Source organism: Schistocerca piceifrons, chromosome 2 (assembly GCF_021461385.2).
Source record: "Schistocerca piceifrons isolate TAMUIC-IGC-003096 chromosome 2, iqSchPice1.1, whole genome shotgun sequence".
In the NCBI taxonomy this organism is placed as follows: domain Eukaryota; kingdom Metazoa; phylum Arthropoda; class Insecta; order Orthoptera; family Acrididae; genus Schistocerca; species Schistocerca piceifrons.
This window is the reverse complement of record NC_060139.1, coordinates 693,086,575-693,106,374: the sequence shown is the minus strand read 5'-3', so window position 1 is coordinate 693,106,374 and position 19,800 is coordinate 693,086,575. Positions and strand designations below refer to the sequence as shown.

Sequence of the window (19,800 nt, the reverse complement as noted above, 5' to 3'; positions counted from 1 at the left end):
CCTGAAATGAGAAATGTACTGCCCACTATCCTTCCCACCCCTCCTGCAGTGGTATTCCACCATCCACTGAACCTACACAACACACTCGTCCGTCCCTACACAACCTTCCTCACAGCTCATTCCCCCGCAGTTAGTAGGCCTAGATGTAAGACGTGTCCTATACATCCTCCCACCACCACCTACTCAAGTCCGGTCACAAACATCACCTATCCCATCAAAGACAGAGCTACCTGTGAAACCAGTCATGTGATCTACAAGTTGAGTTGCAACCACTGTGCTGCATTCTATGTGGGCATCACAACCAACAAGCTGTTTGTCTGCATGAATGGCCACTGACAAAATGAGGCCAAGAAACAAGTGGACCACCCTGTTGCTGAGCACACTGCCAAACATGACATCCTTCATTTCAATCACTGCTTCACAGCCTGTGCCACATGGATTCTTCCCACCAACACAAGATTTTCTGAATTGTGCAGGTGGAAACTTTCCGTGCAATATCCTATGTTCCCGTAACTCTCCTGGTCTCAACCTTCGATAGTTGTTGTCCTCTCCCAACCAGCCCCTTCTCTGTTCCCATTCCAGTGCTACACAGCCCTCATTCCTCCATCGCAACCAGTATTTTTACATCTTCCCCCCCCCCCCCCCCCCCCCCGCAATCTCTCCACTGTTATCTGTCGCCTAACCTCCTGACTGCACATAGCTGCCCTACTCTCTTTTCACCTCACCCCCTGCAGGCTCCCCGACAGCACGTCACTGTCTGCACCTCACCTCACCCTACTATGCCTCCCACTCCCCCCCCCCCCCCCCCCAGTCTCCCCTGTACCCCCGCCCAGTCGCTACTCCCAACATGCACTGCACTGGTGCTGCTGCTTGCAGTATGCCTCAGTCGCCTGAGACTGCATTTGCGTGAATGTGTATGTGTGTGTTTGTCATCTAATTTTGATGTAGGCCTTACTGGGCGAAAGCTATATTTGTGACAGTTTTTGTGTTGTGTCTATCTGCGACTCAGCATCTCTACTATATGGTGAGTAATAACTTTCCTTTTCATATCACAGTTACATTCGATCCTGGATTTTCCATTGTTTGATTTTTCTATGACGGCTTCTCTTTGATCCTAACCAAGTGCTGTTTTCCTTTGTTACTATTTTCTAATGCATCGCTATACTCAATGTCCGTCCTTCTTTTTCTTCTTTCTTGTGTTTCTCTTGTCACCTTACAAACTGCACTGCATGATGTACTTAAGAGCCTCACTGTATAAACCATCTTGGCTGCGCAGAACAGACAGCTACAAGACCATGCTCATTGTTGTTGCAGCATCTTATGTCCCACATTATCCCGTTGATACCATTAAATGATACCTTCAATTGATCACTCTCCTTGCGTTACTCTCCTGTATTTTCACGTGTTATTTCCCACACCTTTCCGGTGCCACACGATCTTGTATGTCATCCTATGAACCCCTCCCCATTCCTCACTCTTTCTCTGTTCTATCCCCATCACACTCAGTTTCACCTCATCCAGTCACATCTGCCATCCCCCCTTCATCATACTTGTCCTCCATCAGACATGCTACCCACAGTAAAATATATATTTATATATTATTTATATCTTTTCTTTGACCTCATTGTGACTTCTTGCCAATTTTAGTGAGTCTTCACTCTTCACTAGTGTTGATGTCATTTTATTTCCCCCTTTGTCTCAATTTTCATCCTTCTCATGATTTTTCACACTTATTTGGGTGTATTTTTGCGAATTTTTTCAGACATAATTCTGTGTTATTTACATGATTTTTCGAAATTTTTCCACCACCATGGATCCTTGCACCTTCCATCTGCGTCAACACGAAAAGGTTTCCTTATTCCTAGCCAGAACCCAGTCCCACATACTGCTACTTGCGTTGTTGCTTGGCTCATGGAATCCCCAAAAATGGCTTTTAGCCACCTCCAGCTGCCACCTCCTCCTTCCACAATGACTTCCAACTGTTCAGATTCTGACAATGCTTAACCCTCACCAACATAGTCATTGCAAAATTATATTAACCAAACACAAACTTCATTGCAGTACGTTCCCTGCATCCACAAAATTCTCCTGCTATGCAATCCCAAATTCCTTGTAACACATAACACACATTGAAAATCTTGCGCTCCAGGAACTAGAGCAGCATGCACAATGCCATCTCAGAAAGCTCTCCACCCTGCTCACTTCCTACTCTCACCTTGGAGTACCACTGTCCACCCCCCTCTACAATAACCTCCAAACCTCTTCCACATCCCCTCATAGCTGACAAACCCTGTCTCGCAGGCCTGCTACTTTTAACCCTACCCTCCAAAACTCCCTCCCATGTAAACATACCCAAAACACAGTGATGAACCTATCTCCAGAAGCCTTACCCCCACAGAAATACCACTTCCTTTTCAAAGGTCTCACCTTTTGCCCCACTCATACAATTCAACCATGCAGGACTCGTTAAAGACCTTCTCTCCTTCTCCTGGTTCCTACAGTGGAATTACTTTTTTTGCCATGAACCCTACCTATCAGCTATCAGACTCACTGAGGACCAAAATTGAACCTTGCCTAACTCAGTTCACTCTTCCATCCAACCATGATCCACACCCCACTACTCCCCAAATCACCCCCTGTTAATTTTCCAGAATTTCTTAACTTCAAACCTTGCCTCACCATCATTCCCCATATTTTTCAACATGCAAACTAAATCTTACATCTGCAGAAACAACTGAAGTCCACCATCTAAAAACTAATCCCAAACTTTAATAATCATAACCTGTGGATAAAGGCTCCAACACTGTTGTTTTGAATTGCAAGAACTATCTGACAGCCAGCTGTCAGATAAGTCTATCTACAAACCTTGCCACAGTGACCCCGTTCCAGAAATCTGACAGGATCTCCAGTCACTCCTCAAATGCTAAGGCCCATCCCAGAACCTCTCGCCAGAGTCCATCTCTCTGCTCACCCCAGCCACTCCCCGTACTCCTACCTTCTACATGCTTCCAAAATCTATAAATCCAACCACCAAGGATGCCTCATTGTGGCAGGTTACTGTGTCCCCACTGAGAGAATCTCTGCGCTCTTAGACCAAAACCTTCAACATATTACCTGGAACCTGCCTACCTACATAAAAGATACCAACCATTTCCTACCACCAAATCTCTACAGTTCCTGTCCCTTTACCACGTGGTGTCCTGCTTGTCACTATTGATGTCACCTCCCTTTACCACTAACACCGCTAATGCCCAAGGCCTTACTATTATTTAACACCACCTTTCCCAACGCCTGACAGATTCCAAACCTACAACCTCCTTCCTAATTACCATGACCAACTATACCCTCACCCACATTACTTTTCCTTTGAAGGCATTACCTACAAACAAATCTGAGGTACGGCAATGAGCATTCACATGGCACAATCCTGTGCCAACCTACTCATGGGCCATCAGGAGGAATACTTCCTCAACGCCCAGAATCGCAAACTCCTCACCTGGTTCAGATTCACTGATGACATCTTCATGATCTGGATTGAGTGTGAGGACACCCTATCTAGATTCATCCAGAACCTCAACACCTTCTCGCTCCTGGTTCACCTGGTCCTACTCAATCCAACAAGCCACCTTCCTCGATGTTGACCTCCACATCAAAGATGGCCGCATCAGTACTTCCGTCCATATCAAACCTACTAACTACCAGCAATGCCTCCACTTTGTCAGCTGCCACTTATTCCATACCAAGAAGTCCGTTCCACAAAGCATAGACAACCTAGGTTGTTGCGTCTGCAGTGTCAAGCGGTCCCTCTTGCAATATACTGAGGGTCTCAGTGAAGCGTTCACAATCTGTAATTTTACTCCCTACCATGTTCAAAAACAAATCTCCTATGCCTTATCTTCACACTCTCCCACCACCTCCCAAAGTGCCACTGTCCTGCCATAGAGAAGCATTCCCCTCCTAACTCAGTACTGGAGCAACTGAATTACATTCTCCACCAGTGTTTTGACTATCTCTCGTTGTGCTCTAAAATGAGAAATGTCCTGCCCACTATCCTTCTCACCCCTCCCACAGTGGTATTCTGCTGTCCACTGAACCTACACTATATACTTGTCCATCTCTACACAACCCCTGCTCCCAACTCCATACCTCATGGTGCATACCTCTGTAATAGACGTAGATGCAAGACTTGTCCTATACATCCTCCCACCACTACCTACTCCAGTCCGGTTACAAACATCACCTATCCCATCAAAGGCAGGGCTGCCTGTGAAACCAGTCACGTGATCTGCAAGCTAAGCTGCAAACTGTGCTGCATTATATGTAGGCATGACAACCAACAAGCTGTCTGTCGACATGAATGGCCACCAACAAACTGTGGCCAAGAAAGAAGTGGACCACCCTTTTGCTGAGCACACTGTGAGTCATGGCATCCTTCATTTCAATGACTGCTTCACAGCTTGTGCCATATGGATCCTTCCCACCAACACCAGCTTTTGTGAACTGTGCAGGTGGGAACTTTCCTTGCAATATATCCTATATTCCCGTAACCCTCCTGGCCTCAACCTTTGTTAGTCATTGTTCTCTCCCATCCAACTCCTTCTCTGTTCCCATTCCAGCACTACATAGCCCTCATTCTTCCATCACACCCAGTCTTTTTATTTCTCTCCTTTTGCGCTATCCCCCTCCTTCCCTACCTCTCTGCTGCCCTCTGTCTAACCTCCCAATTGCACACAGCTGCCCTACCCTCTTTCCACCTCGTTCCTATGCACTCTCCAACAGCACGTCACTGTCTGCACCCAACCCTACTATCCCTCCCTCTTCCCACTCCAACCTCCTCCTTACCCCCACCCAGTCGCTACTCCCATCGTGCATTGGTCCAATTACTCACAGTGCAGCTTCAGTTACCTGAGACTGCAGTCACGTGTGTGTGAGTTGCGTTTGTGGGAGTGTGTATATGTGTGTTTGTCATCTAATTTTGACGAAGGCCTTACTGGCCAAAAGTTAAATGTGTGACAGTCTTTTTGTTGTGCCTATCTGCAACTCAGCATCTCCGCTATATGGTGAGTAGCAACTCTCCTTTGCACAATATTGTTGAAGTAATCTAGAAGCAGCTATGTCAGTTATCAATGTGAACAGATACAGGCATTGTGGTTTATGAAGACAGCTTACTAACTGTTAGGGCCTTTTTGCTGTGGTGATGGTGTGCACCGCAGAGAAAAATGTAGGCCCCAAATCAGGCACTCAGATTAACTTGATTCTGTGAAATTAATTTCAGCATGTGGGAACTGTTTCTTAGACAGTAACGTAGCCAGACATCAGAGCTGAAAATCTTTTAGGACAATTCAGTTTAAAATGTGTAAATTATAAATCAGCTAGAGATGTAGTATATTTATGTAACACTTTTTTAAATGTTAAAATTAAGTGATGCAACAGGATTTAATTTTTTCTGGCCTCATGATCTTAAGGCCTGTTAACTTTCAGTCTAAGAATTTCCTTTTCTATCAGACACTGGTCTGGCCAATGTGACACTCACATTTCAGTTAATGACTTTTTGGACAAGGTATTATTCAAGAAGTTTTTGAAATCGTCTTTGGAAGTATTGAATGGTAATGTAAAGTAATGAACATAGCCTTCAAAAATAAAATGTCATACACAAATATTTTTTGGTATTCTGTTCATTTGATTAATACGAATCAACTAGTTTAATTATTTTCCATGTATAACATCAATTATGTGAAATTAATTTGTTAAATGTAGAAATAATTATTAAAAAATCCATTCAAGAGAAAGGAGGGTAAATAAAATCTTACTAATATTGAGGAAGCCAACAATAAGTGCAAAGTTGCATGGAAGCTAGTAACAAAATGTTGGCAAAAATTCCAGAAATGAAAAAAACAGTATCTTTCCACACATTCTCTATGATTTTCTTATTAAATCGCTTGAGTGAGACTGTGGTATCACCAAACCTGATATCAATTCATCAGAATTTCTAGCACAAAATTGTTGTAGATCATCACCTAATATGACCAAGTTATCTGAGATCTGACTTAGTTTCACTGTAAATGTGGTAAAGAGCTTAAACCGTTCAGTGATAGATTAAAAGGGAGATATGACATGAAAAGTACTTAGTGAAATATAAATAATTTATGGAGTTAGGGCAACAAATTGTTGAAAGTTGAGACGCTGATTAATGGATAAGCACATAAACATGCCTGAAAATGTTGCTAGATTTTGAATGATTCCTCCTTCCTGAATAATATACAGACAGATAGATACACAGTGTAGATATATGTGATTTATATTGCAATCTTCTGAAGAAATTGATGGTAATATGAGTATTAATAATCCTGTAACTCTTGGCATATTTAATGCATGTTTGAGGGATACTTTCCTGGAGAACAGATGTGTCTAGCGCAGACAAATTTCCATATTTGCAGCATTTGCTAGAGATACAAGAAGCCGATGCAGGCAAGTAAATATCGAAGTTAATTAGTAAGTCACTGAATTTGTCGGTCATTTGGAAAAGAAAAATAACTCTTCACATGGCACAGTTTGATCAAAAACTGTATGTTGTACTGAGTCTTTTTCCATGACACACACTGATTACAAATGCATACTCTTCCTCCTCCTTCACTTACTGTACAGATTCCTGTTTTAGCTTGTAACAGTGATACCATTTGATGCAACTGCTAGTCACCACAACCATTGCCAACTATTGCCTTTGAATGCACCATTATTTACATTTGCTTATTCTTTTATACTTATTCATTTAATACTCGGGCCTTTTTTTTTTTTTTTTTTTTTTTTTTTTTTTTTTTTGTTTTTTACTTCAGAACTATTTCACTATCTGACGCAGTACTCCAGCCATAATTCCATGCAGTACGCTAACTGCCACATAACTCTTACACATCAAAACTCATATTAAAGAAAAGATACCTTACATCCTCCACTAACGTATTTTTCAAATTTGACAAGAAAATTTGGAAAACAAAAGTTTGAAATGACATAACTAGTACAGTATGATAATTTACTCCACATCCCTCCATGGTATGACAAAGTAATAGGCAACACATCAATCACACAATACTTTAAAAAACATTTAAACATGCATGAATTAAATGAATTCGCCCTATACACGTGCTTCAGTGTCTGTACATTTTTACAAAGCAGTAATGTAACAGACAAAAGATAAATCGAGATTAATTATTAACCAAAACAGCCACACATGAAACATCATTCAACTAATGATTTGATTATAGTACTTTCACATTATCACTCATATCTTTGCTCCAAATCCATCTGAGTGTTAGCTGTAATTTGGTCTTTATTTTCATGAGTGACTAAAATGAGGAAGTACCACACTGCATAGCTGGTGTTTGGCTGAAATCAGAAACTGGTAAATGACATCCCTCACTGCTGCTCTGTGTAATGTGATCTTTGTCTTTACTGCCATATTTATGAACATGTTGTTAAGGATTCTATTGTAGCTAAATACTTGTGAGAAGCAAGGCTATAAATATGATTGCTGCTCATTTCACTCTCAGCAGTTTAAGCTATGCTCTTTGGTTCCTGCATAAACATACCATCAGAAATTGTGACATATTAAAAAATAAACAGCAAAATTTTTGTGACAAGAAAGAATATAAACATCATTACCGATGGTTTCATGTACCGAAATTTCATCTTTTGTTTTTTAATCAGACTGAAGTCACGAAATTGAAGAAACTAGGTCCTGATACTGCACATTCCTATATATACAAAATACCGATGGTTTCATGTACCGAAATTTCATCTTTTGTTTTTTAATCAGACTGAAGTCACGAAATTGAAGAAACTAGTTCCTGATACTGCACATTCCTATATATACTTCGAGTACTGCACAACATACTTATGTTAAATGAATAAGAAAGTCCCAGAATGTATTACAAACGTGATTCTGGGGGAGGGGTGGGGCAGGGGAACCGTCTACCTGGACGTGAACCTATTTCCTTCAACTCCATAAGTGCATGTCTCTAGCCACATGACCACAATTGTCATACACAATTTTGAGCATTACCATCATTCATCTTAGAATCTTGTAATATAACAATGAAAACAGTCAAATTTTGAGATAATAATTTAATTAGATAGATAAAAAATCGACTCATGAAGCGATGGCAAAACACACACATAAAAGACGGTTGTAATTAAGCAAGCTTTTGAAGCCAGAGGTTCCATCTTCAGGCAAAAGGGTTGAAGGGGAAGGAAGAGGGGTGAAGGAAAATGACTGGAGAGGTCTAGGGAAAGGGGTAGATTTCTGGAAAGACTTACCGCACAAGATGAGAAGGAAAGCTTCTGCCCGAAGAAGGAGCCACTGGCTTCGAAAGCTTGCCTAATTACAACCCTCTTTTATGTGCGTGTTCTGCCATTGCTTCTTGAGTGGATTTTTTATCTATCCCATTAAATTAGAATCTCTTAAGGACTATTACAGCCATTGTGTCATTAACTGACATTTAATTACAACAAACTGTACCTATAATGACATGTCTTTGATAAATCTTCAATGCACCATTGCCTTGAAATAACATAGTCATAACACACGATTATAATACAGAAACAATGAAATAAGATGAATCGAGTATGGTATGTCAAAAGTAGCAGGCGAGGGGTGTCAAGTGAATGATTTCAGATGAATGCCCGTCGAAAGCAGTTGTGGCTTCCTCATTTTACTTTTAGTCACCTGTTGTGGGGACAAGCTGAGTCACCATGCATCTGCACAGTTTTGATGTCCTAGCTCCCACTTCTGACAGAAGGAAAAGCCCTACTCCTTGCCTGCACATTATTGATGTCTGGACGCGATATTGCTGTAAACTTGTGACTTGTTGACAATATAGAGTAAAAACTAATTGCGCTGAAGCATTCACTTACAAATAACATAATGAAGACTGGCAAACTGATTTACACTCATGAAGTCTTTTTTTATTGAACAACACTGTGTCTTGTCTGTCACTACTGTGTAATGAGATGTGTAGTCCATCTTTCTTTTCCTTCTCCTCCTCCTCCTTCTTTCTGCCATCCTTTTTCATGCCCATAAAATTTGTTCCATCCTTTCATCCACTGCACACATGTGTGTTTTTGAAACTTTTGTGCATTTTCTGTCTTGTTCAGCTTTCTCATCTCATCCTCCTTCCTTCTTCTTTCCTCTCATTTTCTTTTCCCTATTCAGTTTCATTTTTAAACGATTTTGAACCATTTTCTTCAATTTTACTATTGTGCTTTGCAATTTTCCAGGTAATTTCCACTCTTCTATTGCGTGTCCTTCATCTTATAGATGCTATTTCAAATTGCTGTATCTCACATGATCTATTTGTTTCTGCTTTCTATGGTCTTCTTCTGTAATAGCATAATATAGCCTCATAAATGCATCTGTATTCTGCATAGTCTTGCTATTCTTTAAATGTAACCATTTGCTCTTTTTTGTCCTTCCCAACATTCACAGCATTTTCACCAAAATCAACTCTACTTGACATCCTGCCTTCCAGTCTGCTCCCCAATACGCAATCCATACACAAATTCAATACTACCAAAGCCTTTGTTGCATATATTTCTCCCTCTATTTTGATTATACTTCTATCAGTGCTTTTATGTCACTCTTTTCTTTCAAACAGTCAATCTTATTTGAGGAATGGTAAGCAATATGCCTGTATTCCTAGAGAAAGACCTAGTTCACAACAAATGAAGATATATGTCCACTGTGGATCTGTGTTGTGACCTTTTTTGGTGCCGTTAATAATTAATGACCTGTCTTCAATACCTAAAATTGTGTTGATAATACCATTGCTCAAGCATTGTATGGATTTGGAATGAATGGATTTTTGCTTAATGAGAGAAAAATGCAGCAAATTGTTTTTACTTAATAATTATTTTGTTCTTCATATAAAATGCAATATAGTTTATTTTATACAAAGAATTTGCCCAGAGTAAACACAGAGAAAACATCCACTTTGAAAATTTGAGAAACAGTAGCCGTATTTATGTATCACGTCATAGACTGTCAAAATTAATTATTAGCTATGAGCTAACATGCCATAAATTATTTAATAAGCTTGTAGTAGTTGTAAAAAGGTCTCCTGGAGGTGCATTTAAACAAAGATTATGTAACATTCATTGTATGAGTCATTATCAACAGCTGACCTACAGCAGTTTTGTATGTATTAATGTATTTACTGTCTAATAGTGCTGTCACTGTATACTGCTGTAATGGTCTAATGTGTAATTGTAAAATTATTGTACAGTTATAAACTGACACTTCAAGTCCAGTACACAAGTTTTCAACTAATTAGATGTAGACATGAAAAAATAACTCTGCGCATAAAAAATTCACCACTTGTAAAAAAAATCCTCTTTGTGTCCATATAATGATTGTTGGGTTTCTCTCCCACTTCCCTCTCCAGAATGACTATATGGAAAATAAGACTATTATGTGATTGTTTTTAATGTTTTTGTTTTCAGAGTGTTTGTGAACGCAACAACACCAATAGAATGCTTATTTGCAGTGGATTCAGTATCAAAGACGGATGCTGGTCGCCTCACAATTTCCGAGGTAAACCAGTTACTCTTATCAGGAAAGGAAGCATTTGTGGATTCTCGAAGTACGAGGGCTGTCATTGACTTCATGAAAATATTACTTGACAAGGTACTACAGAACTCATTATGATATAAGAGGTAATTTATTGTTTAGGAAACACATTAAATTAGTCCCTATTAATAAAAACAACTGTTATTTTCAATTTGCAGAAGGAAAAGCTATCTGAAAGTGAATGTGAGAGCATCAATAACTGCTTACTCCTGCTGCGCAATATTCTACATATTCCAGAAACACGCATTAACCAGTCATCTACAAACCATACCAGCATGCAAAATCAGATTCTGTGGAATATATTTGCACAGAATGTGGACAAGATTCTTATCCATCTTCTGACATGCGAGCAAAAGGTACTATTGGTATAGTATACTATAACTGAATTGTTATTATTATTTATTTGTCCTTGGATGACTTGCACATTGACATTGGACATGTTAATAGCAATACTAAAATGTGTTTATTAGTGCATGTACTGGTGGAAATAAAGGCTTGTTTCAGCAAACAACTGAAAACTCGAAAATCAGGACAGAAACATTCTTATACAAAAATGCAGAAACTCGCTAGACAGAGTATTAGTCACCCCCTTAAAAGAGCACACTGGTCATTTTGGAGCACTGTAGATGTTGTAGAACTGGTATCAGGTAGTCTTGAGACACTAAAATGTCGATGTAAATCTATGGTGTGAAGTGGTGTGTTTGTGACAGTCAGTTTTATGGACTTAGTGCAGTAAGAGGGGTTAACATAAAGACAAGACAGAATGGCAGAAAGGAGCTATCATATTAGAACATGCCCATGACTGCACTATGAATGTAGTTCTCTGATTTATTGGTGTACTAACACAGACTGTCCAACAATTCCACAAGGGAAGGCATATCACTTGCAACCATATAACACTATAAGAACAGAGGCCATAAAAAAAGTCCTGACAGGGGCCAGATAGCTTGGTAACACCAGATTTTTGATGGGTTATGTATTATAAAATTTACAAAAATCCTTATCCATTATCTAGAAAAAACATTATTAAAGGAAAAGGACAAGCTGGTCCAGAAATGAGTGTAGGACAATGGACCATCTACAGGTTGCTAAACAAATTGTAGAAAGAAGGAACTTTGTACGGATTTATGGAATGCATAAAAGTCAGAATAAAATATATGCTGGTTGCACTAGAAAACCAAAGAATGTACTCTACGTAAATCAGCTTCTTGAAGACTATTACAGTACATAAAGATGTGTGGATGGATATGTGTGTGTGTGCGCGAGTGTACCCGTCCTTTTTTCCCCCTAAGTTAAGTCTTTCCGCTCCCGGGATTGGAATGACTCCTTACCCTCTCTCTTAAAACCCACATCCTTTCGTCTTTCCCTCTCCTTCCCTCTTTCCTGATGAGGCAACAGTTTGTTGCGAAAGCTTGAATTTTGTGTGTATGTTTGTGGTTGTGGTTGTTTGTGTGTCTGTCGACCTGCCAGCACTTTCATTTGGTAAGTCACATCATCTTTGTTTTTTTATATATATATGTCTGCTTGTGTCTGTATGTGTGGATGGATATGTGTGTGTGTGCGAGTGTATACCTGTCCTTTTTTCCCCCTAAGGTAAGTCTTTCCGCTCCCGGGATTGGAATGACTCCTTACCCTCACCCTTAAAACCCACTTCCTTCCGTCTTTCCCTTTCCTTCCCTCTTTCCTGATGAGGCAACAGTTTGTTGTGAAAGCTTGAATTTTGTGTGTATGTTTGTGTTTGTTTGTGTCTATCGACCTGCCACGTGGAATGTTTCCTTCTATATATATATATATATATATATATATATATATATATATAAAAAAAACAAAGATGAGGTGACTTACCGAACGAAAGCGCTGGCAGGTCGATAGACACACAAACAAACACAAACATACACACAAAATTCAAGCTTTCGCAACAAACTGTTGCCTCATCAGGAAAGAGGGAAGGAGAGGGGAAGACGAAAGGAAGTGGGTTTTAAGGGAGAGGGTAAGGAGTCATTCCAATCCCGGGAGCGGAAAGACTTACCTTGTGTCTGTATGTGTGGATGGATATGTGCGTGTGTGCGAGTGTATACCTGTCCTTTTTTCCCCCTAAGGTAAGTCTTTCCGCTCCCGGGATTGGAATGACTCCTTACCCTCTCCCTTAAAACCCACTTCCTTTCGTCTTCCCCTCTCCTTCCCTCTTTCCTGATGAGGCAACAGTTTGTTGCGAAAGCTTGAATTTTGTGTATATAACAGTTTTACCTATACTACCTTCAGTTACAAGATGACATTTTTTGATTTGCTCTGAATACCAACAAACTTCAGCAAATGTTGAGTGTGGTGGGTGCTGGGAAGGGGAGCTGAACAGAACAAATATATCAGTATACCAGTAAATCAATATGCCTGACCATTAAAGTGTGATCAAAATAATGTACAATCAGTATACTAATCACAAGGTAGTGACAATTTTATGGCAACAGTTAGTTAGTACAGTTACTTAGTACAAATAAAAACAATAAGCTGAAGGACACTCAAGACATGGGTTGATGACTTGATAGAAACTATTATGAAACTGAAGACGGACTGGACATATAGTAAGGCAAAATGATGGCAGGTGCTTGTTGGAGTTTGTGTCTTAGATTGCTCATGATAAGAAAAGACCTAGAAGATCTAATGGAAGAAGAATGGATGACATAAAGAAACAAGGAATACAAAAAGTAGACACTAAAAGCTGAAGATTGTAAAGTATGGAGAAGCCTGGAAGAGTACTGTATCCAGCAGTGCATGATAAATGGCTGCTGCTGCTGCTGCCAGTGATGGTGATGCATATTGTACAAACTACGCGGTCTTGCATTTTGTACAAAATTGATGTTTTTGAACAGCAACATATTCTCAACTACTAAATGATGAAAGGAGTTTAACTCCTTTTTTGTAGAGGAAACTGATGCCTTTAAAATGGGGCAAATCATGCCTGCTACAGTAAATTACTAGGGCATTCAAAATTATCTTAAAAATATTAAATATTGAATATTTCCTTAAATGACATGTTTCTAAAAAAATGACTGATTCTATAGTAACCAAGAAAATGTTAATTTCAATTTTATCAAGAAGAACCAGAAAAATTCAGATTGTAACTTAACTTTGGCATTTTAGGTAACTAATCTGTGTAGTTAGAAGTAATATCAAGACAAACAGTTCTACTCTACTTGTTCTACTCCCCTACATTTCACAGTGAGAAAGCAAGCATCTTAGGTATACACTGGTGTGTCTATTTATTCTTAGTAACTTTTTCAGAGTTGTCATACTAATTCAGACAGTTGTAAAATTACAGGGAGAGAGAATGGCTGACCAGTACTTACTTGCACATGGTTAAATTCCAAGTTCTGCCAATTGAAATACTTAAAATAATAAAAAAACTCTATATCAAGTATAGTTTCACATGTTATTCACCAATAAGCATGTGTTCAATGCATGAGCTCCTCTAAACTGGCTGAGTCTATGAAAGGACACAGAGGAACTGTCTGTCTTGATGACAGTTGTGTTCCACAGCATGGCTTAAGAGAAGTAAATATTTACTACACCACAAAGGCCATTTGGATCTCTCCATCAGGTACTAAGTACCTTGAACTCCTAAACATAATATGCTTTAACAACCCCCTCCCACCCACTTCGCACCATTGACCAAATATCCCCCCAGATGTGGGCAAGTTAGTTGGAAAGTTAGTCTAGCATTTATGGAGATAATCAGCTTCAAAAGATAGATGTTGGAGCCAATGCTGTAGAAAGGAGTGTACCATTTATCACACATCATGACTCTTATTGGCAGTTATTTTTGTTGGCTGTTTCACAATAAATATGTTCGTCATTAAGAAGGAACCTTACAATGATGTAGGTGGCAGACATTTTGTGATATCACCAGCTAATTTTGCATGAAAATAGGATCATTTACATAAGAAATATACATTTTAATTAGAACAGTATTGTGAAAAGGAGAGTTGCTACTCACTATATAGCAGAGATGCTGACTTGCAGATAGGCACAACAAAAAGACTGTCACAAATTTAGCTTTTGGCCAGTAAGGCCTTCATCAAAATTAGAAAGATAAAACACCCACAACCACCCACCCACCCACCCACACACACACACACACGCACACACACACACACACACACACACACACACACACACACACACACACACACACACACACACACACACATGACTGCAGGTTCAGGCAACTGAGGTCACACTGCGAGCTGCAGTGGCGACTGGGTGGGGGTAAGGAGATGGCTGGAGCAGGGAGGGGGAGGGATAATAGGGTAAGGGTGACAGACAGTGACGCACTGTTGGGGAGTGTGCAAGGATGAGGTGGAAAGAGGATAGGGCAACTATGTGCAGTTGGGAGATTAGATGGAGGGCAGCAGAGAGGTGGGGAGGGAGGGGATAGCGGGAAAGGAGAAAAGTAAGAAGACTGGGTGTGATGGAGGAATGAGGGCTGTGTAGTGTTGGAATGGGAACAGAGAAAGGGCTGGATGGTAGAGGAAAATGACTAACGAAGGTTAAGGCCAGGAGGATTATGGGAACATAGGATATATTGCAGAGAACTGTTAGTCATTTTCCTCTCCCATCCAGCCCTTTTCCCATTCCAGCACTACACAGTCCTCATTCCTCCATTGCACCCAGTCTTTTTACTTCTCTCCTTTTCCGCTATCCCCTCTCTCCCCACCCCTCTGCTGCCCTCCGTCTAATCTTCCGACTGCATATAGCTGCCCTACCCTCTTTCCACCTCGTCCCTGCGTGCTCCCAATTGCACGTCACTGACTGTCACCCCTATCCTGCTATGCTTCCCCCTCCCTGTCCTGGACTTCTCCTTACCCCCATTCAGTCACCACTCCCATTATGCACTGGTGCTTGTGCTCACAGTGTGACCTCAGTTACCTGAGACTGCAGTCATGTGTGTGTGAGTTGAATTTGCATGAGTGTGTATGTGTGTGTTTGTCGTCTAATTTTGATTAAGGCCTTACTGGCCGAAAGCTAAATTTTTAACAGTCTTTTTATTGTGCCTATCTGCGACTCATCATGTCCCCTATATGGTGGTGAGTAGCGACTTTCCTTTTCCTAATATTTTTACATTCCATCCAGGATTTTCCATTGCTTGACATTTTCATTAGAAATGAGAGAATGTGTTCATCCTTGGTACACCTTATTCAAATTTATTTTGATACTGCTAATGAAGAAATTTCAATAAATTCCATCAACCTCATGTTCCTTTTCTGGCATGTCTCCTTGACTGGTATCCTGAAGTTAATAACCCTTGATATGAATTTGTCTAAGTGGATGAGGCAATGGATCATGCCATGGTATCACTGAAGATGCCATGTGAAGGGGGATTTCTAGTATATAATAATATAGTAATTCATTGCTAATACATAGGGTAAGTTACGGGAGGTTGTGGGAGTTATCCAAGAAGTTGTTGGTAACTTCATTGTGTGATTGTAGTTTTCAGAGCAGTGTTTTACAGATGTCAATAAACCAAGGTTGGGACTGTTTGGTAAAGCCTCTTAAGTGCCAAAATAGAATTTTAGATTTATTTAGTTTTGTTTTTGTTTTGTGCCTTAGCATTTAGATAGTTTCATTATTAATAAAAAAAATTGTGACTTTGGTTCCAGCCATTGCTGAAATATTTTTAAAAAAATTTGACCTATGACATCCAGAGACCTCTGGCAAGAAGTAGTCTTTAATACTACTTTCAGTCTCATTAAAACAATGTGTATTAGGAGATGAAAGTATAGGGCATAATGACACACAATTGTCTCTTGGTACAGTCACAGTTTGTAACCAGCAACAGTACTATACACATCATTTTTTTATGTTCAGATTTAAATCTACCAAACATATTATGGGACCCAATAACTATAAAATGTCCTAAATGGACATTTTCATGTAAGATATTGGAAGGGTAGCTACTGATAGAATCACAAGACAATGATTATGTTCGTAGGAGCAGTGACTAACCTCAAAATTTATCTTCAAGGGATTTTATTTCACGTCTGAATTTATCAAGGAAAAGACTGAAGTTATAAGCAGAAAAATTTTTTAATTAATTAATTAATTAATTCATTCTTTCACATATCATGGTTTCTATATCATGTTATGAAGGAGAACCTTCAGGGACAAATAATGTTATATGTTTACAGGAAACTGCAGACACTGCAGGCTTTCACTGTAAAGTATACTAACAACAAATATGACTAGTGCTAATCTGCTCACACTGATAAATAAGAAAATTATTTCTAAATTACAGGTGTATGAGGTCTGGTAGAAAAATATCTGGTCTGTCTCTCTCTCTCTTTCTTTTGTGAACACCTGATGGATTTGAATCTAATGCACTTGCAGGAGTTGATGATGAACCTTCATGTGCATGCATGAATTTTTTCCACCTGTCAATAGCATCAGTTAGTTGCTGGCAAGCAGCAGTTGAATGAGGTAGTGTGTAGTGCTCGCATTGGTTTTTTATTGCAAGGGAAATGATGGAATGACTGGAGCAGTGCTATTGCATAAAATTTTTCCAGAAACTAGGGTGACTGCCAGGTTGATACTATGGGCATCACACATATTAAGGGGAAGTACAACTGGTTTAAAGATGGCTGCACATCAGTGGAGAACGAGCCATACTGTGGTCAGCCATTGACATCTGAAATGACTGGGTTATTACCAAAGTGAATGCTGTGATGATGCAGGAATGTCATGTGACTATCAGAAAAATTGCAGAAGAGGTGGGTATCTGCACCTTTTTGACACATTTCATTGTGTTCAAAGATTTGGCCATGAAGAGAGTGTTGGTGAAATTTGTGGTAAAGCTGCTGATGTTGGAGCAAAAGCAACTTCACGTTGAAGTCTCACAGGGACTGCTGAACTCCACAAACAGTGACTCTGATTTTGTGAATACCATAATCATTGATGATGAGTCATGGGTGTATGGATACAAACAGGAAAAAATCCCAACTGTCACAGTGGAAGCATTCCTCATCACCAAGACCAAAGAAGGCCTGCCAAGTGCGCAGCAACATCAAAATGATGGTGACTGCTTTCTTTCATGCCCATGGTATGGTACACCATGAGTACAAACCACAGTGTCAAACAATCATCAAAGAGTGTGAGAGGGATGTCCTCCCTTGCCTATCTGATGCTGTGCCCTGCAAGAGACTGGACTTGTGGTCCATGGGAAACTGGCACTTCCATCATGACAATGCTCCAGCACATTTGTGACACTTGATTCAGACATTTTGGGTGAACAACGAGATTCCCTGCTTCAACAGGCTCCTTACTTTCCTGATATGGCCCCCTGTGACTTCTGGCTGTTCCTCAAACTCAAGAGGCCATTGAAAGGAACAAGATTTCAGATGAGAGGGGACATTGCGGCAGCAATGACAGCTGATCTAAACCCCATTCCAAAGGAGTCTTTTTTGGGCATGCTTCTAACAATGGTGGCACTGCTGGGAGAAATGTGTGGTGTCCAAAGGGGACTACTTTGAGGGTGATTACGTGTCCAGTGCTCCAGGTAACCCAGTTTTTTTTTATCCTGGTCAAAGCTTGGCTACTTTTCTAACAGACCTCATATTATGAGAAAAGAAGCTACTCTGAAAAATGCCACTACCTGTCCTCTTATTTCTCCTGATGTTTTTATCTAATAATTCAAAGAAAGCATTATTGTAACTTTACACAATTGTCTAGATACTGACAAACTACAGAGTCCAAGTATTCTAATAACTGTAGAAGAAGCACCTAATGAGATATCTTTTACTTGGTTTTTTAATATATGTATATCTTCAGTTTCATACCTGATGTCTGCCAGTGACCTGCTATGAATTCTGCACCGTAGTATTAAACTCCACATTTTGTCTACATGGAAATTATTTGTACTTCTAGTACTGTGGTTGTGAATTGTATATTTCATTGTAATATCACCCTTATTGTTAACCACAAATACCAATATGGACATTTCATGCTGGCGTGTAGGTATAAGGATCCCTATGTCCCTGAAAACAATTATCCGAGATGTGTGATTATCGAGTTTTTGCAGTTTTATTACTGCACACTTATGTATAGCAAACACATTTTGACCCTAGTTGCATTTCCCAGGAAATTAAGCCTGGCTGGAGTTGACTGAAAGTGTACATATTACACTAGCAATCCTGTCTGCATGACAACACAATGTGAGAAGTCTGAAGCACACTGACCTGAGCTTCATGGCTAACTTATCCATCTGCTGGACCGCAACATAAGGCTTCTCATTAAGCCACGCAGAGTGGCTGTGCAGTTAGAGGCATCATGTCACAGACTGCGCGACCCCTCCTGCCGGTGGTTCAAGTCCTCCCTCGGGCATGGGTGTGTGTGTTGCTCTCAGCATGAGTTAGTTTAAGTAGTGTGTAAGTCTAGGGACTGATGACCTAAGCAGTTTGGTCCCTTAGGAATTCAAACACATTTGAACATTTTTTGCTTCTCATTTAATGTGTGCCTATTGAATTCTACTACTGGTACCTGTTAAGTCACTTTTATTTGTGTGAAATTGCATAATATGAGAATTTTTAAGAAGAAAGCTTAAGGTTTAAGCTGTTTGCTATGAAGTAGTAGTAAGTCTGTTCCATTATTCTCATGGCTGTGTCTGGTATGGACATGTTCAGGCCATTCATCAGTATACTTATGTCACCAGCAAACATTATAGTTTTGAGAAGTCTTCCAATGTCATGAGTAAGTCATTCATGTAGTTCAAAAACTGGAGTGAAATAAGCACCAAACCTTGCGGGACAGCAAATTTAATGTTTCTTCTATCCAAATTTAGTCTTATTCCTGTTGTTTCATTTGTCACTGTAACTCCCAAGATTTTCTATTGCTAAAACCCATTGATGTAGGGTGACTGTCTTTAATGCCCTACCATTTTCATTTACACAGTAGAATTTTATGATTTACACAATTAGAGTCTTTGTCAGTACCGCAGAAAATGACAAAAGGGTAATTATTTTTCTCTGTTTCCACTTCATGAGATCACAAATTTCTTTCTCTGTAGAGAAGCCTTTACAAAAGTCAGACTGAGCTGCTGTTAAAGGTTTATTCTCAGAGAGGTAGTTCAACAAACTACTTTAAGTTTGACATCTTGGATATTCAAGAATCCAGCCGGATATTTGACTGGATTCCCG

The 19,800-nt window shown here is 39.8% G+C and overlaps 1 protein-coding gene across 2 annotated transcripts in view; it reads left to right on the top strand.

The window, feature by feature from the left end:
* LOC124775108 (protein timeless) overlaps positions 1-19,800 on the top strand; it is a 384,357-nt gene that overhangs the window by 190,415 nt on the left and 174,142 nt on the right. For both annotated transcript variants that reach the window (XM_047249934.1, XM_047249936.1), the window contains 2 exons: positions 10,492-10,675; positions 10,777-10,974. In XM_047249934.1, coding sequence (XP_047105890.1) covers positions 10,492-10,675; positions 10,777-10,974 — 382 coding nt within the window. The remainder of the gene's footprint in view (positions 1-10,491; positions 10,676-10,776; positions 10,975-19,800) is intronic.